The 24,215-nt window shown below is 54.6% G+C and overlaps 2 protein-coding genes across 2 annotated transcripts; both read right to left on the bottom strand.

The window, feature by feature from the left end:
• Positions 1-1,308: 1,308 nt before the first annotated feature.
• On the bottom strand, positions 1,309-5,841 carry KRT13 (keratin 13). Its single transcript, XM_069543468.1, has 8 exons — positions 5,288-5,841; positions 3,974-4,056; positions 3,498-3,654; positions 3,148-3,309; positions 2,933-3,058; positions 2,618-2,838; positions 1,980-2,002; positions 1,309-1,637 (listed from the first exon to the last, which is right to left on the bottom strand). Exons 1-8 carry the CDS (start codon positions 5,780-5,782, stop codon positions 1,585-1,587), a joined length of 1,320 nt encoding a protein of 439 aa, XP_069399569.1. The 5' UTR covers positions 5,783-5,841; the 3' UTR covers positions 1,309-1,584.
• An 8,385-nt stretch (positions 5,842-14,226) lies between these two features.
• Positions 14,227-18,799, bottom strand: KRT15 (keratin 15). Its single transcript, XM_069543469.1, has 8 exons — positions 18,218-18,799; positions 17,344-17,426; positions 17,104-17,260; positions 16,457-16,618; positions 16,246-16,371; positions 15,827-16,047; positions 15,369-15,394; positions 14,227-14,608 (listed from the first exon to the last, which is right to left on the bottom strand). The coding sequence occupies exons 1-8, from the start codon at positions 18,707-18,709 to the stop codon at positions 14,514-14,516; spliced, it is 1,362 nt and encodes a 453-aa protein (XP_069399570.1). The 5' UTR covers positions 18,710-18,799; the 3' UTR covers positions 14,227-14,513.
• Between the last annotated feature and the right edge of the window lie 5,416 nt (positions 18,800-24,215).

The raw sequence follows: 24,215 nt of genomic DNA on the forward strand, positions 1-24,215 counted from the left end.
AGGTCCAGCCACATGGCTGGGTCACTGAGAGCAGTTTGGAGTGGCAGGACCTCCAGGTGAACAGGGGGGAGGCTAGTGTGGATTTCAAGGTCAGAGAGAGGCCAGAAGAGGCCAGAGCCAGGTGACCTCTTGGCTGGTGAAGAGTCTAGGCTTTCCTCAGTGACCCACGGGGAGCTCTTGCAGCGTCTCTGAGCCAGGAGGGCTTTTCATTTCCAGCAATCGCCCCAGCTGGTGTGTGGAGCATGGATGAAGGGGGAGCTCAAACCAGAGGCAGGGAGGCCAAAGCAACCTGCCCAGCAAGTTAAGACCAGACAGGGGATGAGAACATTACAAGTAAAGCAGGGATGGACTTGTGAAGGAGGTGAAGGGAAGAGGGAACCAAGAGGACTCCCAGGCCCATGGTTTGGGTCTCCGGGTCCTCTGGGATGGAGGAGCAGAAAGGCCCAGAATTGGGAGAAGGAGGGGTGCGCCTTCATCAGGTGCATCCAACGAGGCGATGGCCAACTCATTTGGGCATGTGAGACAGGAACAGAGAGGAGGGGCCTCTCTGGAGAGTCAGCAGGACACACTGCGACTGCAGATGTGTTCCAGATGCCCCAAGGGGCAGAGGGGTGAAGAAGAGAAAGAGAAGAGCGCCTACATCAGAATCCAGGCGACCAGTCCCAGGAAGGAGGTAAGTGCAGCCAGTGGAGGCTGCTCGTCTGAGCCGGGACAACCAGAGAAGCAGGGGGAGGAGGGTCAGTATCAGCACGGACTGAGGTCCCTCCTTGAGTTGTGACTTGGAATGGCAGGAACTTGGGGCGAGCCAAGAGGTGGGGGGACTTCAGGCCTGGGCACCCATAATCTCAAAGGAAGCTCTCTCTGTGGGAAGCAATGAGGCAGTAGTTGGAGATGGAGTGCTTGTCCTCGGTCTCCTTCTCCCTACATCAGCCCTAGCCCCTTGCACCCTGCCCCAAACCCTGCATACTTCTTCCCGCATCACGCCATCACCTGACTTTACCAGAACCCCATCACTTCCTTATTACCAGATGTCCTATAGGGTACTGAACTGGCCCAAGCGTCCCCGCAACTCCACGTTTACAGGATGCCATCACCCACGAACCACCTGTGTCCCTGTGTCTGTCAGCATCCCTCCTGTGGCTGACGGTCGGCCCGGGTGCCTTGTGTCCTTCCCAGCTCAGAGCTCTCTGGGCCGAACCTCCTCAGGGTGGGCCACTCAGCCAGACCACACCTGCCCCCCACCCCCACCATCCCCAGCCAGGGCCTTGGCAGGCGCCACCCCCAGAAACCAGGCCAGAATCAAAAATATGTTTGCAAGAAGCTGGGAAATTTTATTGAATTAGGTTGTTTTTTTTTTTTCAGTGGAGAAGCAGAGGAATCAGAAAGGAGCCAGGTCAGGGAGGAGAGGAAGCAGACCTGGGGGTGGGGGCAGGGCAGGGCAGGGAGCGGCCTCCCTCAGGAAGGGCAGTGGCCGGGCGCAGAGTGGCCGAGGCCCCTTGCAATGCCTCCCTCACTCCTGCAGGGAGCCATCAGCTCTCTCCTCCTCTGGGTGCTGAAGACAGAGGGAGGGACCGCCTGGCAGAATTAAGGCCTACTGTTTTCTGGAACTCGGCGACCAGAGTTGCTGCCGGAGGTTCCTGGAAAAAGAAGGAGGCAAAAGACCTTCAGGCTGCAGGAGACCCACCTCAGGCCAGCCCGGCCCCCCACAGGAGGGCCCCAAACTCCAAAGAGGTCAGGAGGTCGGGGGCGAGGGTAGGTGATAGGGATTCTATGTTACTGTCAGAGGGACTCTCTCCATAACAGCCCCATTCGTCTGTGGGGCAGCAAGGAAAACGGAGGAGCAGGTGACCACCGCTGCTCCAGCCCCATCCCCCTCCCTACATGGGGGAGCCCAGCCCTGCCTCCTGCCTGCCCCCTACCCCCACCCCAGGCCGATGAATAGGAGCCTGATCGCCTCTCCCGCTGGGTTATTTTCTTACCTCCTGTGGTGAAACCGATCAACCTGGGAGAGAGGAGAGAGGCAGCGGTGAACGGGAGGCAACCAAGAGCGGCCGCTTACCTGTCCTCACCTGGAGCCTCTCAGGAGCCCTTGGAGCCCCTGAGTTGGGCTCTTTTCCCAGCTGTGCCCCCAGGCCACAGGGCAGCAGCATCAGGTGAACCCAGACCTGTCCTGTCTGTCTGTCTGTCTGTGAAGCCTCAGAAGATGTTGCTGAGCATTTGCTGGGAATTTTGTCCTCCTTTTGTTTCACTGGACCCTCTACCCTTCCCTTGAGCCTACAAGGATGGCCTGGCCCCTGCAAATAGTCTGAAGGCAGTTCAGTCTCTAGATTAACAGATTTGTTGGGCTGTCCTGAATCCAAGCTCATACTTTTCCAGCATGAGATATTTTCTCCATGGTCCCTAGCCCTGCCAAGTCTAATCCAGAAGCCCAGATGAGAAGGTTAAGGGAAACGCCCCCACAGTCTGATGCCAGGGGACAAGGAAGAAGCTCTGGTCCTGGATTTTGGTCCAAGCTGTTAGAGTGCAGACAGATGCCCTCCCCTGCCAGACAGGATCCCTAAGACCCTGCCTGTTCTGAAAGCACAGAGTCCCCCAGTCCCTTTCCTGCGGGACCTACTTGGCATCCTGGCCCTCCAGCAGGCTGCGGTAGGTGGCGATCTCCTGTTCCAGTCGCGTCTTGATGTCCAGCAGCATCTTGTACTCCTGGTTCTGGCACTCCATCTCACTGCGGAGCTCGCTCAGCTGGGCCTCGATGCTGCTGATGAGACCCTGGATCTGCTGCAGCTGCAGGGCGTAGCGGCATTCCGTCTCCGCCAGCGTGCTCTCCAGCCCGGCTTTCTGGTTGGACAGCAGAGGAGAAGGTCTGAGGGATGCCAGGCCTGGGGGAGGCGCCTCGAAGGGGCAGCCACAGGGCAGAGGGCAGCCAGTGTACCATGCTCAGCTGGGACTGCAGCTCGATCTCCAGGCCCTGGAGCGTGCGCCTGAGCTCGGTGATCTCCGTCTTGCTGGTCTGGATCATGGCTGTGCTGGAAGACACCTCCTTGCTCAGCTCGGCGCTCTGGAATTCAAGCAGGGCGGAGGTGACGGAGGAGCCCAGCTGGATGGCCCAGGGACCCTCTGGCTTGGCTGGATGAGACAGCCAGGTACCTTGCTGTGGAACCATTCCTCGGCATCCCGGCGGTTCTTCTCTGCCATGGCCTCGTACTGCTCCCTCATCTCTGCCAGCACGCGGGTCAGGTCAATGCCTGGTGCTGCGTCCATCTCCACGTTGACCTGGCCAGCCAGCTGGTTGCTGAACTCCTTCATCTCCTGTGAGGATGGGAAAGGAAGATGCGTGAAACTCCTCAGCCTGCCTTTCCTCGGCTCTGAATGCTACCAGAATGTTCCAGAAAGTGCTTCGAGGTTCCACTGTGGAGAGCTGAGTCTGACCTCAGCAGAGGGCTCCCCATTCTTGCTGGAGGTGATTCAGCCACAGCAGGCCCAGCTCCCCCTCTCACCTCCTCGTGGTTCTTCTTCAGGTAGGCCAGCTCCTCGTTCAGGCTCTCAATCTGCATCTCCAGATCAGTCTTGGTCAGGGTCAGCTCGTCCAGCACCCTGCGCAGGCCATTGATGTCAGCCTCCACACTCTGGCGCAGGGTCAGCTCGTTCTCATACCTAATATTTTTTTTAATGAAAAACAACACAGAAATGGTATTAGGAATTGAAGGTTTTGAGCAGAAGTCACACATAGTCCTTGCTTGGCTCTGCAATAAACCTTTCTCTGCTCAAATTTAAAAAAAAAAAAAAATGAAAGAAACAGAGGGAGAGAGAGAGAAAGGGAAAGAAATGAAACTGGAGACACCCCTACCCTCCTCTGAACTCTGCTCCTTCCCCAAGACCTTTACTCCTGGGATGCTAGGATTACATTGATCAGAGGAACATTCGTCTAAAACGAGAACTGCTGAGAAAGCGGGAGGAGGGAAATAAAACTCACTTGAGCCTGAAGTCATCGGCAGCCAGCCGGGCATTGTCAATCTCCAGGATGATCCGGTTGTTGTCAATGGTGGCCGCCAAGATCTGCAAAATAGAGAAGGTGACCACTGGAGGGTCCACGAGCTCGGGGAGGAGGACTGAGAAAACATGGGCTGAATGGGTGGCCGTGCAGCTCTGCCTGCTCCCTGCCCCTGTGGGCTGGGACAAGGCACTTCTCTTTGGGCCTCAGTTCCTCTCTGTAAAGTGAAGGATGAGATAGGTCCCCCCAGTTCATTCTGTCACTCCAGAGTTCTGTGTCTGGTCATGGTGATCTGTACGTGCATTGCAGGGAAGCCACCCCATCAGGGATGTCTGTGGTCAGTCATTCTCCACAGCCACACTAGCAATCTCATAAGGTCACTGTCATGAGCCCCTTCCTTCTCCTTAAGATCAGGAGAGGGGACTTCCCTGGTGGTCCAGTGGTTAGGAATCCGAGCTCCCAGGGGAAGTTGGGTTCAATCCCTGGTCGGGGAACTGGATCCCATAAGTCACAATTTAAAATTCCCCTGTGCTGCAACTGGGACCTGCCTAATTAATTACCTAATTTTTAAAAATCAGGAAAGAATCAGCCTCGCTCCCTACAGTTCATAACTTCACTGGAGTTGGCCTCCCCACTGAGCAGAGTGGAATTTCAATAAATATCCCCATCCATTTGAATTTCCTGTCTCAACTTTTGTGTTCCAAAGCACTTAAAATCCACCCCACATAGCTGGGACCCAGCCCAGGCAGGTGGATTTCTGTTCCAACAAGCTGGCCTCACAGAGTGAGAGAACACTGCCTGCATCTCCCCTACCTGCTTGAGGCCAGTTGAGAACACCAGTTTAAAGGGGGCCCCTACAAAACAAACCAGTGTTCCCAGACCAATGAATGAACATGTATTCCTTTCTCTGTTGATTTTATCCATTCTTAGTGGCTTTTAAAGCTGTCACGGTTTCCAAATAACCCAGTGGGTTAGGATTATAGAGATCAAGTCGCTAACAACATAACTGTTTGGAAAGCAGTAAAAAAAAAAAAAAAAAAAAAAAAAGTTGGCATGAGTAAGAATAATAAAAATGAATTATGAGAGAAAATGCGTAGCATGAGAAAGACCATGCAGAGAGGTGTTGGAACACAAAAGAGAGGCTTGATAGGCAGTAAAAGCCTAGATTTTCACCCAAAGGAAGGGTGAGAACTCCATCCACCCTGCATCTGCTGGTCCCTGGAGACCGTGCATTTCGTGGCCATCGAGTCTCTGCCCTGCTCGCAAGAGAACCCTGCTCAACCTACAAGGGCTCACCTTTTCCCGGAGTTCATCTATGGTCTTGAAGTAGGGACTGTAGTCACGCTCCGGGCTGGTCGGGGTCTGCTTCAGGTGCCAGTCTCGGATCTTCACCTCCAGGTCGGCGTTGGCCTCCTCCAGCGCACGCACCTTCTCCAGGTAGGAGGCCAGGCGGTCGTTGAGATTCTGCATGGTGATCTTCTCGTTTCCGGAGAGGAGGCCGCCATCTCCACCACCGAAGTCACTGAAGCCTCCACCAAAACCCCCACCAAAGCCACCTCCAAAGCCACCTCCGAAGCCACCTCCGTAGCTGCCTCCAAAGCCACCCCCATAGCCACTACCAGCCCCTCCACCGAAGCCGCAGCTCACACCACCCCCAAAGCCCCCAGCAGATCCCCCAGAGACAAACCGGGTTGAGCAGGTAGAGATACTGCGACCTCCTCCAAGCTGGCAAGAGCCAGCCCCGAAACCACCTCCGTAGCTGGCGGAGGAACTCTGCAGGCGACAGCTCATGGTGAGAGTGAGATGGGCAGAGAGCAGGTGCAGCAGGAGCTTGGCTGGGTCTGGCAGAGGACTGTGGCTCTCCTCCGCAGTGGATGCCTTTTATACACCTTCCAAGGGGTTGGACAGTGGCACTCTCTTCTCTCCTCCCTTCCCCACCCTCTGACTGGTGCCAGCTGCACGTATGTTTCCCACAAGCTCAGTTACCTCCGTTCTCCAGGGTGGGTTGTGCCTCTGGGGGAAGGGGCCTTTTTTTTTTTTTTCAATCCTTAACAAAAGGGATGATTCAGAGGGAACTGTGTTCTCCTTGAGACTACCCTTTGACAACTGAATTCTGTCTCACCTCTCCGCTTAGGGAACTCACTCCCATCAGCCCCACCCAATGTTAGAACGGGGACTGAGCTGCACCTGCCTGCCAGGGAGCCTCTGCAGAGGGAAGGAAGGGGCAAAGTGACCCTCCGCCTCCCTTCATCCTATTTCGAAAAAGTCTGACTGAGATGTTCTGTGTGCTTCTTGGCACTTCATCTACTCCATTGCTTCCAGCAAGGTCCTGTAGAATCAATGACCTTGAAGGTGTTTAGGCTGAGAAAAAAAGTGGCTCCAAGACCATCAGATACAGTCACGGTGGAAAGGGACCTTAGGGACCGTCTGACACAGCTGGGGAACAGGAGGTGGAGAAAGGGCAAGGGGACCCACACCTGGTAAGAGCTAACACCCTCAGATCCCTCGCCATATGCAGGCACTGGGCTAAGAATTGTATAATGACTGCCTTGTTTAAGGGGCTTTCCTGGTGGCTCAGTGGTAAAGGATCCATTCTCCTGCCAATGCAGGAGACTTGTTTTCGATCCCTGGGTGGGGAAGATCCCCTAGAGAAGCAGATGGCAACCCACTCTAGTATTCTTGCCTGGGAAATCCCATGGACAGAGGAGCCTCCTCGGCTACAGTCCATGGGTTCTCAAAGAATGAGACATGGCTTAGCAACTAAGCACGCACACCTTGTTTAATCTTTGCAGTGGCCCAGGAAGGTTGACCCTACTCTTATCCTCATTTTACAGAGAAGGAAACTAAGCCTTAAGGGCAGAGTCAGGACTGAAACCCAAGTCTGGATCTGTCTGACGCTAGGCTCATTCTTTTTTTTTTTTTTTTTTAATTAATTTATTTATTTTAATTGGAGGCTAATTACTTTACAATCCTGTAGTGGTTTTTGCCATACATTGACCTGAATCAGACTAGGCTCATTCTTTAGGCATATTTTTTCCTACAGCAAAATAGACAAATTATAAGCATCAGGCTTAATGTGGGATCTAGTTGTGGGGATCTTAATGTGGGATCCTCAGCTATGAAACTTTAAGCCACCACTCAGAACATTTCCAACTTCCTATAAATCTCATTGTACCTTTTCCTGGTCAATTGCCGTCCATATCCCCCATTCCCCTAATATAACAATAATTCCAACTCTGTCACCATAGATGAATCTAGAGGTTCTCAGCCAGGGGCTATTCTGCTTCCCAAGGGACACTTCATAGTGTCTGGAGATATTTTGTTCATCACACCAAAGGGATACTACTGGTATCTGGAGGACAGAGACCAGAGATACTGCTGAATACCCTACAGTGCACAGGACAGCCCCTGCCACCAAGAATCCTCCAGCCCAGAAGGTCAATTGTGTCCAGGTTGAGAAGCCCTAGGTCAGCCTGACCCATGGATTTAATGATTTCATTACAGCAGCAGCCTCAGAGGCATAGCCAGTTCCAAAAAGGAAGTCTTGTAATACTGAGCTCTTTCTAGTCCCACAACCACGTGATGCCTGACTCAGCTTGTGCATGTTTGACCAAGAGGCCACGTAGAGGATATGACCTAGGGCCTGAGGCCAGGGTCCCTGCCAAGGAGCCTGGGATGTGCCTGAGACTCAGGGTCCACTTAGGAAGCCCACCAGAGGAGGCCTCACCTTCATGCCTAGTCACTCGGTCATGTCCAACTCTTTGCCACCCCATGGACTGCAGCCCAACAGGCTCCTCTGTCCACGAGATTCTCCGGGCAAGAATACTGGAGTGGGTTGCCATTTCCTTCTCGAGCCAAAAGTAAAGGGCCTTGAGCTGGCCTCTCAGAAGCCCAGAATAGAGAGTTTCCAGGGCTGAGAATGGTGGACCCAGGACTCAGGCTTCCAGTTTCCACTTACCAAGGAGGCCATGGGTGGCCGTGAATGGCCTCCCGGGAGCTTCCCTCTGCCCACAACAGCCTGAAGGGCTTGGTGGGATAGGCCAGGGGCTGGGGAGAGGTGAGTTGAGGTTGTCCTGGAAACCCTTTTGCTGATTCTGCAATACCAGAAAGGAAAGTTCTGAGTCAGGGCTTTCTTGGCCTTTGTTTTCTTCAGGTGGGGAAGTGGGCCTGCATCTCCCTTCGCAGGTGTCAGCATCAGGGAGAGAGCCAGGGTGGGCCACGGTGCTCCAAAACCTGGTGAGACCAGGGATTTAGCCTTACCCCTGACCCTGCCCAGCCCTCCTGCTCCAAACTGATGGCTCAGCTCTCTCGCTGAAAAGGTGTGATTCAGCCCAAAGCAGGAGCCCTCTCTCTCTCTCAGTGGGGATCAAAACAGACAAGAAGGTGATTAATGGAACCTGCCAGGCCTGGAATGACGATCCTCCCGGGGCTGAAGAGCAGGTTCAGCCAACGCCCCTCAGAGGAACAATAATCACAGGTCCTCTGGAGGCTCACGGTGGCCAGAACATGCCTCTCTCACAGGCTCAGGGCACAGCCCCTCCCCACCCCTCCCGAGGAGGGTATGTGATGCCTTGACACAGGAATGCCTTCCTCTGACCACGAAGTGAACCCCAGGACCCACAGAGCCGGGGACACCTGCCAGCCCTCCTAGAGGGACCTGGGCAGAGAGCCGTATGGGGGACCCTGTTTCTCCTCTCTCAGCCCTGGGTCAGATGGGACAGGACCCAGTGATGGGGCTGAGGCCCTGCTCACGGGTCTAAAGCTCCCTTCTTTGCTTTCTGGCAAAACTACAGATTTAGTCCCCTCCTCTATAACGTTTCCAGGGAGGGGGAGGGAAAGCCCCATGTATGAGTAACCCTGCAGAAGAGGCTCGTCTTGACAAGTTGTCACTGAGTCTGCACAACAACAGGTGAGGGGTTTTATTTGGCCCCATTTTATAGATGAAGCAGCTGAGGGAGACTAAGTCACTAGTCCAAGGTTGCCGTGAAGTCAAGATTTAAGCTGGTATCTGGCTCTCACTACCCTACCGGTCTCCAAGCCTTGCTGCAAACTCAGTGTCTGATCTCTGAGTATCCCATTCTGTATATATTAAAAAAGAATAAAATAACACTAGCTAACATCTTGAACACTCTGTGAAACACATTACATGCATGACTTTATTTGGTCCTTTTAACAACTCTACTATTTTAATCATATCCTTTTTGCAGATGAGGAATGAAGACCCAGACAGGCTGATGGCATTGCCCAAACCTGACTATGTCAGAGCCAAGATTCAAACCTCTGGCTCTAGGGTCTGCACCTTTAATCACTGCCTGGTTAATCCTTTTTGGACGAGTGCTAGCACCGTCCCATCCAGAGACCAGCCTCTGTTGCCCTCGCCATTCTCAGGCCTCCTCTCACCCAAGACCCACCTGGTGGATGGTCCTGCAGCCCACAGAGGTTAGGCCTGTGCACTGATGGCTGGGTGCTCAGCCTGTCTGCTGTCTGACCTGATTTCTCAGGTACTTCGGGGGATTTCCCGGGTACTCACTCAGTGCAGAATGTCAAAACCTAAATGGTAGTAGAAAATTTCCCATTCAACCCCCTCATTTCACAGGTGGGAGAAACTGAGACTTGGAATGCAGAGACCCAGGGCAATGGGAAAGGAAGAGAAATACATGGATTTCTAGGTTGACCCCTGATTCACTGGGGGCCTTCCACTGAGATGACTTCTAAGTTTCCTTCAGCAATGCCCTCTGGGGCTCTGGTTCTCAAAGGTTTAGCCAGAGTCACCAGACTGTTCATCTGTAGATCTGAGGCCTAAACCCTGCTTCCAGCTCCTCACCAGAGTTCCTTGCTTGAATCTCGGATCAGGCTCCTGCCTCCTTCTCTCTCTCCCTGGACCACAAGGGGTCTGGAGTCCAGACTGGCTGTGCACACGTGTGCACGCTCAGTCACTTCAGTCACGTCTGACTCTTTGTGAGCCCATGGACTGTAGTCTGCCAACCTCCTCTGTCCTTAGGATTCTCTAGGCAAGAATACTGGAATGCGTTGCCATGCCCTCCTCCAGGAGATCTTCCTGACCCAGGGATCGAACCCGTGTCTCCTGTGTCTCCTGCACTGCAGGCAGATTCTTTACTCACTGAGCCGCCTGGGAAGCCCCCAGTCTGGTTGACGACCTCCCAACGGGTCTTAAGCTTCCCCCACAGGAGAGAGTCACCTTGTAAAAGGCAGCCCCTGCCCAGATGGTGGACCCAGGCTCTCTGGGCACTCTGCCTCCTCAGAGACACCTGCTTGACACAGCAGTCCTCAGGAGCCTTCTTCGGGATTAGCCTCAAAGTCTCAGGGCTTTATATTTCTACATACTCAGCTTTCTAAAACCCCTGTTATTACCACCCGAGTTCTCCAGAAACACATAGAGGCCAGTACAGGCTTTGAATTAAGTGGACCTGAGTTCCAACCCTACGTCTGCCATAGACTGGCTGTGTGACCTTGGGAAAGTTACTCAACCTTTCAGTGTCTCGGTGGCCATAACAGAAAAACAAGCGTCAGACGAGTGAGTATCTGAGAAGCACCTGACACCCCGGAGCTCCCAGCAGGCGGAAGGTTCCTCTCCCCTCCCTGTTACAAACGAGGAAATGCAAGCTTCTCATTGTTAGATGACCCATCAGAATATTCTTCGGTCCTCCGTCCTGCGCCAACTCATTGCTTCGCCTCCCTCTCTGGTTCTTGCACCAGCATGGCACCGGCAGCATCCAGACAAGTGACAGCTGGTGGCTTTCTGGTCTCATTTCCCCCACTCAGTCTTACATTCCCTGAGGACAGGGGCTTTGTCAAATATACCTCTGAATACCTTTCCTGGCAGAGGCCGGTGCTGGCTAACTGCCTGAAAAGTTGTTTCAGAGACACGTTGTCTGCTGGCTCTAAATGAGAAGGAATGTCTAGCAGAAATGGTATCCAGTGAGGTCACCCCAGCTCCAGATCTCATGGGAAAAGCTGGCATCATTTTATTTTCCTTCGTGCAGCCAGCTGCCCATGGAGGGACAGGTGACCCCTAGGTGGGCACACGCCCAAGACACCAGGGAATGTCCAGAGCCATGCCTATAGCAGGAAGGAGCAAAAGAGAAAAAAGGTCATGGACCCAGGCAATAAATATTTACTGAGAGGCCCCGCTGAGGACTCAGCTGTGCGTGGAGCAGACACTGCCCCTGCTGCCAGGGTCTCCCAGGTCAGGCTCCCCCCTGAGGTCTCAGCATCGAGAACCTCAAGATCATCTCGTCCAATCAGAATCTTCCATGTAAAGATGGGGAGACTGAGACCCAGAGGGGGACAGGGACTCAGAGTCCTCAGTGAGAAAGGTGGGCATGCCCCATGCCTGCTCTGGGAAGGCCAGCCTGAACCCGGGACACACCCAGAGCCCTAATCCCTAGTCCCAAAGCTGCCCTCTCAGCAGCAGAGGGAGGCCTGCTGCCTGCTTCCCGGATTGGCTGGAAACTTAGCCCAACCTCCATCCAGGGACAGGCAGGAGGTGGCTGTCTATGTCCGGAGACAATTTAAGGCTCAGCCAGGCATGCACTCTCCCTGGGAGTGGGCATCTCACTTCAGTGTCAGGCAGGGGACAGAACTTGGCAAGTTGCAAGGGCCTCTCTGATAGCCTGTCCCTGAATCCCAGCAGAGCAGGCCAGCAGAGCAGGCAGGGGTGCTCCAAGAAGAGAGAAGCAGGCTTCTCCCCCCTAGCTCAGGGTCTGGTCTCTAGAGGAGGCTCACTGGATGAGGGACAGCTGAGCCCCATTCTGCCCTGCACTTTTGCAGACGTGGTTATTTTTGCAGTCAAAGAAGACTCTTCTGTGGCTGTTTAGGCCTGAGACCTCTCAAAAGAGACCTGGATATCAGTGATGCAAGAGCAGTAGCTCAGCTACCAGCCTCAATAGTGGGGGGTGGGGGGAGAGTGTCCCAAAGGAGCCTGGCTGAGCCCCAGGATGTCAGGGACACGGCACCCAGTGCTCTGGGCTTGAACCGCAGCGTGAGAGACCAAGGTGCCTTGTAAGGACAATCTTTCTGACCGTATTGGCTGTGTGACACTTGAACAGTTTGCCCCTAGTGGTCAAGAAATGAGTTTCAGACCAGCACATCCTCTAAGGAAGGTGTCGCCAGCTTCTGTCACACACCATCCCCACCCCCTGGCATCAAGGGAAAAGCAAGGGTCTGGAATTAGAGAGAAAGCTCCAGACCCAGCGTCACTGTCCCCTAGCTTGTGGCTTCATGCCTGTGGTTTAGCTTCCATGGACCTCAGTTTCCTCTTCTGAAAACTGCTGCTCAAGTCTGGCCTCAATTTCAAAAGCTTTTGGGAGAGGAAATGAGACACCATCCACTGAATGCCCTGTCCAGAGCCTGGCAGGGTGCAGTGTCAGTTGCTCAGCTGCGTCCGACTCTTTGCCACCACCTGGACTGTAGCCCGTCAGGCTCCTCTGTCCATGGAATTCGCCAGGCAAGAGTACTGGAGTGGGTAGTCATTCCCTTCTCCAGGGGATCTTCCCGACCCAGGGATCTGACCCGGGTTTCCTTCATTGCAAGCAGATTCCTTACCATGGGAGTGTACAGACACTAATAAAATCCCTTTCCTCCCCCCCAGCCCCAGGGAAATCTGTGCACTCAGGAGATACATTCTAGATTAAATCCCCCTCAGAAAGAGTGGATGCCACCTTCTTTCCAGCCAGGGCTGCTGGAAGAGGAGTTTCACCCAGTGAGACCCACGGGGTGCCTCTCAGAAGGCCTGGCCCTCCCCACAAATGATCTGATTCTCAGGAGAACAGCAGCACCTCCCATGTGATCTTCCCAGCAGGACAAAGAAACCGGTTCTCCCTCCCCTCCCCTTCTCCCCTCAATCCTCTCCTGAGCCCAGTCCAACCAGGGCCCAGAGTTCTCTGTTTCCTCATTCCCTGCCCTCTATCAGGGGCTAGGGGCTTCCCTGGTAGTTCAGCTGGTAAAGAATTCTTCTGCAATGCAGGAGACCCTGGTCTGATTCCTGGGTTGGGAAGATCCCCTGGAGAAGGGTTAGGCTACCCACTCCGGTATTCTTGGGCTTCCCTGGTGGCTCAGATGGTAAAGAATCTGCTGCAATGTGGGAGATCTGAGTTTGATCCCTGGGTTGGGAAGATCCCCTGGAGGAGGAGATGGCAACCCACTCTAGAATTCTTGCCTGGAGAATCCCCATGGACAGAGAAGCCTGGCGGGTTGCAGTCCATGGGGCTGCAAAGCGTCAGACACAACTGAGTGACTAAGCACAAGCACAGCAGAGGCTATGGATTCCAGAGGAACAGCCCCAGAGCAGAGGCAGCAAATCAGGTGTGTGCAGATGCCGCTGCTCTAATGAGCCCTTAGGTAGAAACTGGGGACAGGGGAGCAGGATTTGGATGAAGAAGGGCAGTAAGGGCTGGAGTTGCTTTGGACTTGGAATTAGAGAAATCAGGGAGGGCTTCCTGGAGCTGGTGTCTCTCCCTCTCGGCGCTTTCAGTGCCTTGTAGGGAGATGGCATCTATGGAGGGATGGGGGCCAGGTTTGCAGGGGGACAGAGATGGGAAGTGGCTCAGCCATTCTAGAGGTCAGGTGTGCCCAGCTGGGAAAGAGGGGAAATTAGGGAGCATACATGGTGAGAGCTGGAAGCAAGGGGGAAGGTCCTGGCAATTGGCTGTGAAGAACCAGGGCCTGGGATCCGAGAATAAGCCGTGAACTTGGAGTCATACAGGTGTGGGGCCCAGCCCCAGCCCTACTACTTACCGTCCAGCCATGAGGCCACTGGACTAATCATCAGCCTGACCACCTCATTTGTAAGTTTCCCGTCTCAACTCTAAGTTCCCTCATCTCTAAGATGGCATAATAAGGCCTGACCACCAGCAGTTGTATTAAATGAGCCCCTTGAGTGGGTGTGCCTAGCCCAGTGCCAACCATACAGTGGAGAACCAGAGCCGTCTACGCAGTCAGTCATCCGGGAACTGATTAATCAATGTCTCGATGTGTTTACTTCGTGTTAAGTACACCACACCACTCTAAGGAACCCTGTTTCCTGCTTCCACGATCACTAAATGGGGTCAGCCAGACAACAAGTCATCCAATCAGCCTGGCTTGTCCGAGGCGACCCAGATACCCCAAAGAGTGACTGTGCAGGGAAGAGGTCAAAGCTGGGGAGAGATGGCAGCAGGTGGGCCTTGGCCTTTCTCAGAGGCCACCAACAAGAAAAGCTGGACATGCTACTGAGGGATATTTGCAAAAGGAAAAGCAAGTCTTTATTGCATGGACATGGTACAGACCATGAGCTTGTTACACAACAGAGCTGTTTCTTGCACCTCCCTGCTCTATTGGAGGCAGGAAAGCTGGAGAGGGCAGGGGAGAGCACAGGAAGCACCCAACTAAGAAACGAAGGACCCCTTGGACCAGACCCTCTGAAGGCAGAGCCTGGAATTTGCTTTTCCGGTCCCTCTGGCCAGCTTTCTGCTCAGCCTGGGGAGGGCAGGGGTGGCAGAGGCATCTCCCCTGCACTGGGGTGTTAGATTTCTCTCTTTCTGGAAGAAACCACCTTCCCGTCCACAGACTCCTCAACGTTGATGCGGACCTTGCCGCCACCGCCACCTCCCAGGGAGGCTGTAAAAAGAAGGGGCAAGTTTAAGAGTGGGAGACGCTCCCTGTACTCCTTCCCAAGGGGGCCAGGGCCTCGTCTGAGCTCTGAGAAGACTGGACAGCACCCCTGAGAATGGCCATCGGCCAGTCCTTCCAGAGCTGCCAGGACGACTGGTGCTGAATTACTCATCAAAGAGATGGGCGGGAGCAGCGGCAGGTATGCCCTGCAGTGAGCAAGAATGTCAGAGCTTTTAAGCTGCACATAAACAGGAAGTAATCATGGACATCTATCCATAAGTACGGGGCTTCCCAGGTGGCACTAGTGGTAAAAAACATGCCTGCCAGTGCAAGAGACATAAAAGACATGGGTTCGATTCCTGGGTCGTGAAGATCCCTTGGAGAAGGGCATGGAAACCCACTCCAGTATTCTTGCCTATGGACAAGAAGAGCCTGGCAGGCTACAGTCCGTAGGGTTGCAAAGAGCCGTACATGACTGACACGAGTTAGCGTGCATGCATCCAAAAGTACATGAAGGTGGAGCCTAGGCAGGGGCTATGCCCTGGGTAAAGTTTGCTCATCCTGGAAGATTCTCCATAAATATTCAACCCCAGCCCTACCAGGGACTGACAGAGGTCCCACTGGAGGAAGAAGTACCTATTGGAATGGGCATCTCCCCACCCTACTTGGTTGCTTGGTCTCTTTCTCCTTCCTCCCCATTCCAAGGGTATTTGTGACTTCAGCAGTTTCTCTCCCTGCTCAACTCAGAAAGAGTTAAGCCTCTTACCTTCTCCGGTACCAATCCCAGCCATCCTGCAAGAGAGATGGGAGCAGATGTAAGCAAAGGACAGAAGCTCAGGTCTGCCTACAGGGAGACAGCTAAGCAGGCTTCTCCACCCCTACCCCTATATCTGACTTCTCTAAAGGCTGGGCCATCCTGCAAGCCCTCCAGACCTGCCACCCCTAAGCAGATAGATTCTAATCTTTAATAACACCCATCCATTTCCTTTAGGAAGTGGAACCAGCATCAAATCCAAGACTACTAGCCCAACTGTATCATTTACAGAAGGCACACAGGACCAGAGAGGTGACATGACCTGCCCAAGATAATAGCCGATGACCAGAGCACAGAGACCAGAACCTCTGACTCCATGTTCTGCTCTCTTTTCACTGTAGACACTGCTGTGCCCTTAAGATGACTCTCCACCCTAACCCCTCACTCCCCCTCTGCACCCCAGCCCCTGCCTGGCATCCTGGCCCTCCAGCAGGCTGCGGTAGGTGGCGATCTCCTGTTCCAGTCGCGTCTTGATGTCCAGCAGCATCTTGTACTCCTGGTTCTGCGCCTCCATCTCACTGCGGAGCTCGCTCAGCTGGGCCTCGATGCTGCTGATGAGGCCCTGGATCTGCTGCAGCTGTGCGGCATAGCAGCACTCCGTCTCTGCCAGCGTGCTCTCCAGCCCGGCTTTCTAGTGGGCAGCAGACCAGAGACACTGCATCAGGCTAGCCAGCCATCGAGGGCTTGGGGAGACAGGCCAAATGGAATGCATGGAACCTCCCCCGGAGGGAGCTTGGGAACACCAATGCTTAAAGCAGCCATGAAGGATGGCAGAGGTGGGGAGGGGGAGGCTTGGCAGGAGGAAGAGGGGCATAGCAGGGAGCCAGACCATGCTGAGCTGGGACTGCAGCTCGATCTCCAGCCCCTGTATCGTGCGTCTCAGATCTGTGATCTCCGACTTGCTGGTCTGGATCATCTCTGTGTTGGAGGCCACCTCCTTATTCAGCTCCTCCGTCTATAGGTCACACACAAGAGAAGTGAGCTCCATGGGCCTCCCAGGGGCTCAGGAAGCTGAGGAGATGCCCACCAGTCAGACCCACCTTGCTAAAGAACCAGGCCTCGGCATCCCGGCGGTTCTTCTCCGCCATGGCCTCGTACTGCTCCCTCATTTCTGACAGCACGCGGGTCAGGTCCACGCCTGGTGCTGCGTCCATCTCCACGTTGACCTGGCCAGCCAGCTGGTTGCTGAACTCCTTCATCTCCTTCAGGGGAGGGAGGGTAGGCATTCAGAGACAGAGGGCGGGAGCCAGAGCTAAGTCTGGGGTCCCACGTGCCAATCCTGGCTCCATCACTAATCACTAATGCACCACATGACCTCAATTCTGCCCCATACCCACCCTGGCCTCTGTTTCTCATGCCACATGAAGAGGTTTGATCGCACAGGCCTCTCAGCTCTGAGGGTCTCTCCTCCTCTCTAGTCTCTGGTCCTGCCAAGGGAGGACCTCAGACAGTAGGGCCCTTCTATGAGCTCATGAAACAGATCAGGACAGAAGCACCCACCAGCCACCTGGCCTGGCGATGTATCAGAGAAGATAAGGAGTCTGGGTCACCAGTGATCCTTCCCTCCATGGGGACCTCTGTGTTGACGGGTGCATATCAAAACCACTCAGCCCTTCAGCCAACTAAGAAGAGTCCCCAGTGGCCCCACTTTGCCTCCCACCAGCCCCACCCGCTGCCTGATCCTCACCTCCTCGTGGTTCTTCTTCAGGTAGGCCAGCTCCTCGTTCAGGCTCTCGATCTGCATCTCCAGGTCGGTCTTGGTCAGGGTCAGCTCGTCCAGCACCCTGCGCAGGCCGTTGATGTCGGCCTCCACGCTCTGGCGCAGGGCCATCTCGTTCTCATACCTGGAAAGGAAGAGGAAACCCAAGTAAGGAGGGTTAAGGGGTCTGGACCACTTGAGCTGGGGGACAATGCGGAAGGAGCGTACTTGAGTCTGAAGTCGTCCGCAGCCAGCCTGGCATTGTCAATCTCCAGAATGACCCGAGAGTTGTCGATGGCAGCCGCCAGGATCTGCAGGATAAAGGGAGCTGGTGTCAAGAGGGCCCCTCCCTCTTCCCTGCTGCTCCCCCTGCCGTGCACCTCACATGGGACCCCTCACTGACCATCTTCCCTTGGATACCAGCAACAGTAGGCTGTAGGGTCCCCAGACAGAATCCAGCCATCCCATGCCACCCTCCTGGTCTCTGAGACAGGAAAGACCAAGGAGGGTGGCAGGGAATGCCCCGTGGGAACTGCCTGGCCAGGAGCAGGGTGACCTCTTGGGGTGCTCCACCAGCCTCCCGTGTGGACAACTCATGGTCGCTGGCCTCCTGCACACCTTAACACAGCCTTGCATCTATAGAACATTCCAGTCAGTGGGAACCTGGAGGGCAGCTGCGGAAACTGGTGCAAGTGAGTGAAGGGTGAGTGAAGAGCTGGCAGAGTCCATGCGCAGTCCCAGGTCTCCTAAGGCTTTTGCCACCCAAGACATTCAGAGGGTGAGGCAAGCGGTCCTGGCGTTCAGGACTCCTAGGACCAGAGTTTCATCTCTGCACCCTTATTCTTGCAAAAGAAGCAAAGGAACGCTCTAGACAGAGCCCCACAGGTGTGAGCACTGCTCTCATCTCGGCCCCTACTGGTCCAGACCAGATTCACAGGATCCCCAGCACTGCCAGGCTGAGCAAAGTGTGCCCCCATCCACATCTGGAATGCATTCCCCCGCTTGCCAAGGTTACACATCATTGCCTGGGCAGAAAAGGATTTCCCCCGGGGCAGCTGGTACCAGCTACCTGCTCCCCTCTCCCTAAAACCAGAGGCCTTACCTTGTCGCGGAGTTCATCAGTGGTCTTGAAGTAGGGGCTGTAGTCACGCTCCGGGCTGGTCGGGCTCTGTCTCTGGTACCAGTCTCGGATCTTCACCTCCAGGTCGGCGTTGGCCTCCTCCAGGGCGCGCACCTTCTCCAGGTAGGAGGCCAAGCGGTCATTGAGATTCTGCATGGTGATCTTCTCGTTGCCGGAGAGGAGACCGCCATCTCCACCACCGAAGTCACCAAAGCCACTGCCAAAACCCCCACCAAAGCCACCTCTGAAGCCACCCCCATAACCACTACCGGCCCCTCCACCAAAGCCACCCCCATAGCCCCCTGCTGACCCCGAGGAGACAAACCTGGCAGAAGACGCTGAGATAGTGCGGCTCCCACCACCCCCATAGAGACTCCCCCCACCAAAGCCTCCTCCCCCAGCCAGAAGGGAACCCCCTCGTGTAGAGCCACCCCCAAAAGTGGAGGAAGAAGTCTGCAAAAGCGTGGTGGCCATGGGCAAGCAGCAGTGCTGAGCTCTCAGCAGCACAAGAGAAGCTGGCAGGAGGCGCGGGCTGGGCTGAAACCTGAGGGCTGCGCCTGCCACCCCCAGCCCCGGGGCTCCTTATATATCCCTCCCGAGGGGGTGTGGGATTGCGTCTCCTCCCCCAAAGGGAAGCCAACTCCTTCTGCGTTCCTGACAAACACAGCTGCCTACACACCTCAGCGTGGCTGGTGTGGGGTTTTTCTTTTCTTCCTTTTTTTTTTCTTTTAAATGCAACAAAGGAGATGATTCAGAATGGTGTTTTGCCCCAGGCCATGATTTTAACACTTGGATTACAGGTTCATCTCTACACTCCAAGAGAAAACACGGAAGGTAGGAACCTTGCATCACGTCTGCCAGGCCTCCGCCTGCCCTGTTAGTGGCTCAGGCCAACTCCTCCCTCACCTGGACTTCCCTGCTGCTTCCAGCCCGGGACCCTCACCCCCAGGCAGCTGGTTCCTGGCTCGCAGTTTGGGAGTTCACTTCGCAGGGCTGCTGCATGTGGTCCCTTTCACAGATCCTGTGTCTAAGCCTGCCAGGCTCTGGGGATTGGTGGGCAAGGTGCATGGAAGAAGGTAGGGGCCATGGGCATAAACTGAGGACGGGAGAGGGAGCCTGAGTCTGGTACCAGCTGAGGTGACCAGAGGGGCCAGCATCTGTCACTTCCCTGACCCTACAAATGGACTCTTCTCCTCCACCCTTCACCTCCTCTCCTCCCCCATCTACAGACCCCTCCTACTTCTCCAGCTCCCCCCGGCCCCCTGTCCCACTGCCCTGGCATTCCCACAAAAGCCAGCCAGCTCAGGGCTGACAAGGGGCTGATTGATAATCCCACCACCTGCCAACTACATGTCACTGAACCTTTACTTGCTCCTGGGACGAGTTGGGGCAAACCTCTGTAGATAAGATGGGAGCAAGTTCCAGAAAGCCCCTGCTTTCACCAGCGAGAGGCATGTTGCTGCACAGCGGGCCCAGATTAACCGTTTGTCCTGTGAAGCGCTGCGGGGCTGGGGAGGGGCTCAACCCAGAGGGCCGTACGTGCCTGAGCACTGCCAGGAGGGCGGGGATGGGGAAGCCTGGCACACGGACTGGAAGGCCCCTCTGAGATCTAGAAGGTCAAAGCACCACCTCAAAGAGCAAGCTGCGGAAGCCGGAAAGGGGAGTCCAGCGCTCAGGAGAGCCCTCTGGTCTGCCACCAGCTCGGGGGCCTTGTGTGCACAGAGACCTGTGGGCAGTGCCACTGGAAGCGTGGCCGGGCCCTCTGGCCTTGGCTCTGGGGTTTAGAGATAGCCAGGGGTGGGGAAGTGGGCCAGATCAAGCTGGAGCACCAGGAGGAGATTTCCTGGCCCAGAGCTGCGGCATTGTGAAGCAGACAGCGCTCTGGAACCCCTCAAAGCCAGGTTCAAGCCCAGCTCTATCCGTCACTGCTTGGGAACCTTGGACTTGGAAATTTTCAAGTCTCAGTTTCCTTCTGGCAATGGATCCTCTCAACTCCCACTAACGGAGAAGCCCTGAAGCCCAAGAGCCTCCATCCTGCTCCTCATCTTCTGAGGGACCAGATAGGGGCATGCATGTCCAATACTTAGGACTCCCATGTACCCCTCACTTGGGGGGACATTTTTTTTTTTTTGCCCTTGAGCATTAGATCCGCCTGTGAGTGAGCATCTCAGCCTTCCATATTCTTCCATAAGCATCACCTATGGGGCAATGCAGATCATTGCCATCATTGCTCTAATAACAGTAATCGTATGCTTCCACTGCACACTTGATAATTTACAAAGCACTTCTACACCCATACCTCCTCTAATCCTTATGACTCAGAAGATATTCCCTGCCCCATTTCAGAAGGAATGAAAATGGGGCTCAGAGAGGGGAAGCCGTTTGTACAAGATGGCACAGCTAGCAAGGGGGCATCAACAGGACTCAGTGGACCCTCTGACACTTCAGTCAAACAGGGGACAGGAAAAGAAGGTGCTCCCCTCCTCTGCCAGACCTCAGAATCCTGCACCTGGGCTGGGCTGATGGAGGGGTGGGGACGTCCTGGTGGGGATGGGGAGGGGTCTCCTCCCTCAGCATCATACTGAGCCTGCTGCTGAGTGCTGGGCCTGAACAGTGTGGTATTGTCTCGTGGATGAGAGGATATTGTCTTTTCCTCTGAAAGAAAAATAATCAATCTCAGATCAGCCATGGCTCATTAAAGCCTCTGCAGACATGACAGCCCCAGCAATTACCACGGGAACAATTACGTGCCATCACCCTGGGGTAAGAGAGGGCTGGACCCCAGCCACCTTCTCTCTGCACCCTGACTCACCTCCAGCAGCCCCTCAAGGGGGCTTTCTCTACACACTCTCAGGCCCAGGCCGAGTGGAGCTGCCCCAGTCACAAATCCCCGGTTTCGATCCAAACGGTTCCTATGAGCTCAAGGTCTGGGCAGCCGGGACCTCCTCATTAGCACCAGGAAGGGATGGCCAGGCAAGGGTGGAGATCAAGCTCCGTTTGGCTCCTGCGCAGACTGCAGCCTGGGGCCCTGGGAGGCTATGCCAGTTTCTGTCCTTGGCCTACTCCAGACAGACAGGCAGTCCCCAGAACCAGCTTTCCCTCCTCGGAATGGGACAAGGCAGTTCAGTGGAAAGAGCCTGGGCTGGACTCCATCTGGGTGTGACTAAACAGCTCCAAGCCAGGTTCACGACTTAAAATTGGGTCATTTTCCCACTTACATGAGGTACAGGGAAGAGTCAAAAGCATAAAGACAGAAAGTGTAATGGTGTTGCCAGGGGTGGGGAGGGAGAACGGAGTGTTACTGTTTAATAGGTATAAAGTCTCATTTTTACAAGATGGAAAGAGTAATGAGGATGGAGGGTGGTGATGATTGTACAACAATGTGAGTGTGTTTAATGCCACAGAACTGTACAGTGACGAATGGGTGAGATGGTGAAGTTCGTTATGAGTATTTTGCAACAATAAAAAAAAGAAAGGGGAGGGAAAAAACCCACTCGCCTCATTAACACCAGCCCCAGCTACCGATCCACAGTGAGCATTTGAGGCACAGGGGGAGTGGAGGGGTCTCCATGGACGTTAGAATCCTCCCTCGCCTCCTCCAGTCCCCAGGGAGATTCTCAGGACAGAGAGTGCCTGCCCTGGGGCCTGGAGAATTCCTCACTTCTCTTTTATTAGTTATGTGGCTGTGGGTAATCAAGCCTCCTCACTCTGAGCCTCAGTCTACCAGTTGGAAAAATGGAAATAACTCCTGTCCAGTCTGACTCGCGATAGAGTGAGATGACGGACTGGAAATGCCTGCACACGGAAGTGATTGTGATGACCAGCAGGCTGGGAAGACCCTCCCCTCCCCCAAATCCCCTCCTCCTTCCTCTCTCTCCCTCTGCTCTACCCCAGCTTCTTCTGTCAACACAGTACCCTTAGTTTCAGCTCCCAGACTGAGATGGGCAAGTGCCCCCCACCCCATCCCCCCACACACAAAGGAAGGCTTTATTCCTGTCACCCAGACCTGAGACCCAGTCACCAGCCCCACCTGCGTGGGCCCAGACCCCGCCCCACAGCCACATTCCTGGAGCCTCTGGGGCATAGGGGAGGGTTTCAGCTCTGACAACAGAGGCTTTCATGAACAGGGGACAAATATCTCCGGGCAGTCCCAGCCTCGGGGTGCAGCCAGACCTCTGGTCTCTAGCTCCGAGGCCTCCACAGTGAGGTGGGAGGAGGGGACCGTAGGTGCCAATGTCCAGGATGTCCAGAGCGGGAAAAGCTGAGAAGGTGGCAGAAGGGACTCCTGTCCCCTGGCTGCTGCAGAGGAGACAGGAAGTGCCGGTCTAGGGTCACCAGTCTGTGATTTGAAGCAAGCTAATGAGACTACCTGGAGAAGGCGATGGCACCCCACTCCAGTACTCTTGCCAGGAAAATCCCATGGACTGAGGAGCCTGGTGGGCTGCAGTCCATGGGATTGTGAAGAGTCAGACACGACTGAGCGACTTCACTTTCACTTTTCACTTTCATGCATTGGAGAAGGAAATGGCAACCCACTCCAGTGTTCTTGCCTGGAGAATCCCAGGGACAGCGGAGCCTGGTGGGCTGTCGTCTATGGGGTAGCACAGAGTTGGACACGACCGAAGCGACTTACCAGCAGCAATGAGCCTACCAAGTCCTATGGGAAATGGTGAGAAAAGCACCTCCTTCCGGATGAACACCCAGTGCGGCGGGGTCCGAGAACTCTTCAGGGCAGTCCTGGGCACAAGGAGCAGCAAGAGTCAGTGTGTCCAGAGGAGAGCTCCTGCCTCACTTGGCCCCTCCCTCACAGGGTCGGCCTGCTGTTACAGACAGACCCACGGGCCTGAATAGACCCACTAAGCTTGAAACTCCCGGCTGGGGAAAGTGTGACTTATTTACCTTTAATAGGCCTCTGTTCTTGGCAGCTGAGCTATAAACCACAGGGGCAGGACCATACCCACCCAAGGGCAGAGTTGTACCAGGAAGCTGGGACATGCGTTCCCTTGTGAGCCCAGGACTGACCCCAGGCAAGCCACTTTGGAGGTCTGTGTGGGAGGTCCAGGTCACAACTGGGTCCTATTCCAGGCTCTGGGCCCAGGTATGGGCTGGTGGCCGTAAGAGGTTTATTCGGGCTGCCAGGGGATGGATATTGTCAGTACACGTGCACGTACATGCCTTGACGGGGCAGCCTCTCCAGCCTGGCTCTGAGCTGATGCCTGCCCTCTGACCCAAAGTCTCAGCTTGTTTCTCCTTGAATGTCAGGAGGAACTGCCTCAGGGGATCCCAGTCCTAGGCCTTCACACAGAGCAAGACTGGAATGTATTGAGGAAATGGCACAGGGGTTATCATCCTCCGAATCAGGGGTACAGGGGTGGCACCTGGGTTAAGAATCAGGAAATGTGGATTCTGGTCCTAGCTCTGCCATTAGTTGCTGTGAGGCCTTGGTCAAGTTATTTAACCTCTCTGAGCCTGTTTCCTGCTCTATATAGGATATAACTTGTTAAGTCATTTCAGTCATGTCTGACTCTTTGCAACCCTATGGACTTTGATTAAATGGCACTTAGTAGGTGCTCAGTAAACATTAATTACAGATAAACACACACCAACCCTTCGGGGGAGTTCAGTGGGAAAAAAAAAAAAAACACTAAATCTGGAAGCAAAAACCACAGTTTCAAATCCCACCCTTGCCTTGCTTTAGAACAGTATAGATACACAACAAACATACAAGTCTGACTCTGTGACCCCACGGACTATACCCCTCCAGGTTCCTCTGTGCATAGAATTCTCCAGGCAAGAAAACTGCAGTAGGTAGCCATCCCCTTCTCCAGAGGATCTTCCCAACCCAGGGATCATACTTGGGTCTCCTTCATTGCAGGCGGAATCTTTACCATCTGAGTCACCAAGGAAGCCCTATCCTTCCATAAAATGGTAGCAATGCTTATTTCACAAGCTTGTTTTAGGGGACTGGTGAGATAAGTGA

This window comes from Ovis canadensis, chromosome 11, assembly GCF_042477335.2.
Source record: "Ovis canadensis isolate MfBH-ARS-UI-01 breed Bighorn chromosome 11, ARS-UI_OviCan_v2, whole genome shotgun sequence".
NCBI lineage: Eukaryota > Metazoa > Chordata > Mammalia > Artiodactyla > Bovidae > Ovis > Ovis canadensis.

What these genes read in the sequence shown, in the direction of transcription:
- KRT13 (XM_069543468.1), bottom strand. Translation starts at nt 5,782, where the DNA reads ATGAGCTGTCGCCTGCAGAGTTCCTCCGCCAGCTACGGAGGTGGTTTC. An exon ending in TGAAGAAGAACCACGAGGAG is followed by an intron (nt 3,310 to 3,497) that starts GTGAGAGGGGGA and finishes CCATCCTCACAG; the next exon opens with GAGATGAAGGAGTTCAGCAA. An exon ending in AGGAATGGTTCCACAGCAAG is followed by an intron (nt 3,059 to 3,147) that starts GTACCTGGCTGT and finishes CTTGAATTCCAG; the next exon opens with AGCGCCGAGCTGAGCAAGGA.
- KRT15 (XM_069543469.1), bottom strand. Translation starts at nt 18,709, where the DNA reads ATGGCCACCACGCTTTTGCAGACTTCTTCCTCCACTTTTGGGGGTGGC. An exon ending in TGAAGAAGAACCACGAGGAG is followed by an intron (nt 16,619 to 17,103) that starts GTGAGGATCAGG and finishes CCTCCCCTGAAG; the next exon opens with GAGATGAAGGAGTTCAGCAA. An exon ending in AGGCCTGGTTCTTTAGCAAG is followed by an intron (nt 16,372 to 16,456) that starts GTGGGTCTGACT and finishes TGTGACCTATAG; the next exon opens with ACGGAGGAGCTGAATAAGGA.